Source organism: Elephantulus edwardii, unplaced genomic scaffold (assembly GCF_000299155.1).
Source record: "Elephantulus edwardii isolate Elephantulus edwardi_28Jun2011 unplaced genomic scaffold, EleEdw1.0 scaffold00065, whole genome shotgun sequence".
NCBI classification, from domain to species: Eukaryota; Metazoa; Chordata; class Mammalia; order Macroscelidea; family Macroscelididae; genus Elephantulus; species Elephantulus edwardii.
This window is the reverse complement of record NW_006399815.1, coordinates 1,478,974-1,482,651: the sequence shown is the minus strand read 5'-3', so window position 1 is coordinate 1,482,651 and position 3,678 is coordinate 1,478,974. Positions and strand designations below refer to the sequence as shown.

Below are 3,678 nucleotides of genomic sequence, written 5' to 3'. Positions count from 1 at the left end.
TTATATATTAAAACCATTAGTGTAGAATGAGTATGAGGATCCAAGATGGGGGTGGCAGATTAATCATGGGGTCGTACAATTTGATAGGAGGAGTGAGGGAAATGGGAAGGATCTGGTGTGAAAAACAATGTATTTGAATTTTGTAGCTTGGTTTCACTCTCTCCCAGACAGAACTGTCTGTCCTCTCGGTGGTCCATGAAATGTTTAACATTCTTCTCCCTCACAACTCAAAGGAATCAATCCTTTCTGTCATCCTTAGTCACTCTCCAGCTCTCTAATGCATAGCAAGTAATGGGAAAGCCCACAGCCTGTGTCAGATATATCTTAGTCTCCAGACTGACATCATCACTCTTTAATACTCTGGAGAGGTCCCAGACAGATTTTTCCCAATGCAATTCATCTTTTGATTTCCTGAGTCTTTAACCTTCAATCTATATGTTGAACAAATCACTTGAGAGGCTGGACTATAGTAAGAAGGTGGCATCAGGATTGGAGGAACACTCATCAACAACTTACATTATGCAGATGATAAACTTTGCTTGCAGAAAGTGAAGAAGACTTTAAATACTTACTGTAAAAAAGCAAAGACTACAGCCTTCAATATGGGTTATATCTCAACATCAAGGGGAAAAAAATCTAAGCACTGGACCAGTAAGCACTATCATGATAGATGGAGGAAAGACTGAAGTTGCCTACAATTTATTTTACTAGGATACACAATTAACATCCATGGTAAGAGCAGTCAAGAAATCTAAAGACATGTTGCACTTGTCTGTCAAGGATCTCTCTAAAGTTCTTAAGAGCAAAGATGTCAGTTTAAAGACTAAGGTATGCCTGACCCAAGTCTTGGTCTTTTCTTTTGCTTCCTATGTTTCTGAAAGCTGGACAACAGAAATAGAATCATCATCAATGCCTTTGGACTCTGGTATTGGCAGAATACTGAACATGCCAAGGATTGCCAAAAGAACAAACAAATCTGTCTTAAAGGAGGAGAATCTTTAGAGACAAGAATGGTGAAACTGTCTCACCACTCTGGGTGTTATCTTCAGGAGGAACCAATACGCGGAAACATCAAGTAGGGAAAAGTACAGGGTCAGTGAGAAAGAAGTATGCAAGGTGGACTGACACAGTGACTACCAAAATAGGTGTGAGGAAACAAGAGATCATGTGGATGGTGCAGGATAGGGCAAGGTTCAGATCTGTTGTTTACAGGGTTACTATGACTTGTAGTTGAATTGATGACACTTAACAAGGAACTTATTTTTGCAAACAGATTATGATTATTCCTCAAACAAATTTATAAACACAATAGCAATAAATTGCTAGTTTCTAAAATTAAGTAGATTTACCATTTACAGGGATGCCGCAATATTGAGAGTATTCTCCTTTGAACATTTTATTCAATATGATTGCTGATGTTAGAGTCAATTAAACTTTGGTGAGTATTAACTGATTATCTGTGTGAAAAGGAGTGTGCCAACATACTATGCAGAATACATAAGAGCAGGTACCACTTCTGCTTTCAAAAAGCTTACAGGTACCCCCTCACACGAAACACATAAACTATATGCTAATTACTACCTGGATATATCTTTACATTTTTTATAATGTGCTTTAATATCTTTACCTTAGTTGACATATACCATGGATATTATTAAGTAAAAAAAAAGAAAAATTTAAGGAAGCTGTGACCCATAAGCTAAAGGGCTGCCTTCAATACAAAGAATGAAAATATATTCCCCACACTAAATTTTCTATTTGTGGACTAGTATAATATTGTAAAACCTTAAAATTTTTCATTGGTTTTCACTCACTCATAAAAGTTTTACAATACTAATCCCATCAAAACATTACCTTTCTCTTCACTTAACCTATTTATTAATCTTTGCTCTCTTCTCCTTCCCTTACCCTTTAAAAATCCAAGACTGTAAAACAAGTGTAAACTTTTGCTTAGTGTTTTTTTTTAAATCAAACATGTGGAGGGACGGGTGGGCAGGGAGGAAAATGTGCAACAATGAATGAATGAAAATCCAAAGTCTCTATAAACTTTCATTACAATTTCAATTAAAAAAAAACCATGCATATTTTGTTCCAATTAAATACAATATCTAATCATCCATTCATTTCACAGTTTCCCCCTTCATCGATCCCCCCAAAAATGCTCATTACTTATCTATTAATTCTCTACTCTTCCCCCCATAAACATCCTACGTTGATTTTCTCCATATGTAAACTTTTCTATAGGTCTCTGGTAACCTGGGTCTTACAAATTTTAAGACTTTATAAAGAAACAATCTGGTTAAGTCTATCCTTCTCTAAACAAAATAATCTGATTCATATCATATGAATGATAAAAACTCATGAAAATATAAAAAATATTAAAGGGCAGTGAAGACACCCAAACTAAACATTTAAAATTGCTTAAAATAAAACAAATTCACACATATAAACATCATTTATATATTTTATTTTCACAAAATGATTCATAAATAGTTCACTTGAGTATGTTTCTCACTAGTGAAATCACAGTTCACTCTATAGTTACTTATGTCCAAACATAGTCCTTCCTGTATTTCATTTTTTTTAAAAAAAGTAAAACAAAACATTTTTTCAGTAGAAAACATACTTTACATATGAAAGCCAAAGACAATAATTTCCGTAAAAATGGAAATCAAACACCATAATTTTTCTTGAGCTCTTCAACAGACTTATCTTTCAAGCCTGATTTGTCTATGTGATTGAATAATACATGGACAACTGAAAAAGAGGAAAAAAAAACTCTTTTAATCACTGTTTTAAGGTAAACAAGTAAATTAAAAGGAGTTATATGAGTTCTAAAATAAACTTTTTACATTCTTAATAGTCATTAGAATTATTTATCAATTCTCATTCAAATCTTTTAAAAAAGTCCACACTAGAATGAAATAACTATCTAATGTTTCTTAACAATACATTCCTTAATTGCATAAAATTTCCTCCACATCTTAAATTAAATAAATCTTGCATATTAAATTTAACTTACTCAATACTATCTTCAAAATTTTTGCCTGTATAAAAAATAACTTTTACTTAATAGTCTTACATCAATTAGCTTTTTAAAATTTGTTTTAAACCTAAGTAATTTTAAAATGGCTAGAAAATTATCAGTCAGCACATTTATACTAAGAACTGATTCTGCACTAAGTATCACCTCAGCTCTGGGGATACACTAGTGAACAAGGTGGGTCAGGTTCCTGCTCTCACAGAGACTGCATTCTATTAAAGGGAGAGAAAGAAACAATAGAGCAAAGAAAGACTAAAGCAGGATGGGCGGAGAGATAAGCAATTATTTTACTAGGGGTGGTAAGGAAAGGTGGCTGAAGTGACAAGATGCAAATATAATAAAGTGAGGAAATAATATGAGAAGATACTCTGGACTGAGAAAACAGCCAAATGCAAAGCCCCTGAGACCAAAATAATGGTACAATCTAGCATATTGTTGTTTTTAGGTACCATCCAATCGACTACAATTCACAGTAACCTTATGAACACTTGGTCTGAGCCCTGCCTTATCTTGTGTCATTCTCATCATCATCTCTAATATAAGTCACTGCTACAATCACTGTGTTGATTAATCTTATAGAGGCTCTTTTTCTCCTTTGATGACCAAATTCTCTTTTCATTTCCAAGTATGATGTC

The 3,678-nt window shown here is 33.6% G+C and overlaps 1 protein-coding gene across 2 annotated transcripts in view; it reads right to left on the bottom strand.

The window, feature by feature from the left end:
- Window positions 1-2,450: 2,450 nt before the first annotated feature.
- Window positions 2,451-3,678, bottom strand: part of RPAP3 (RNA polymerase II associated protein 3) — a 61,483-nt gene continuing 60,255 nt past the window's right edge. For both annotated transcript variants that reach the window (XM_006888168.1, XM_006888169.1), the window contains one exon: window positions 2,451-2,757. In XM_006888168.1, the coding sequence (XP_006888230.1) occupies window positions 2,672-2,757 (86 nt within the window). In that variant the 3' untranslated portion in view covers window positions 2,451-2,671. The remainder of the gene's footprint in view (window positions 2,758-3,678) is intronic.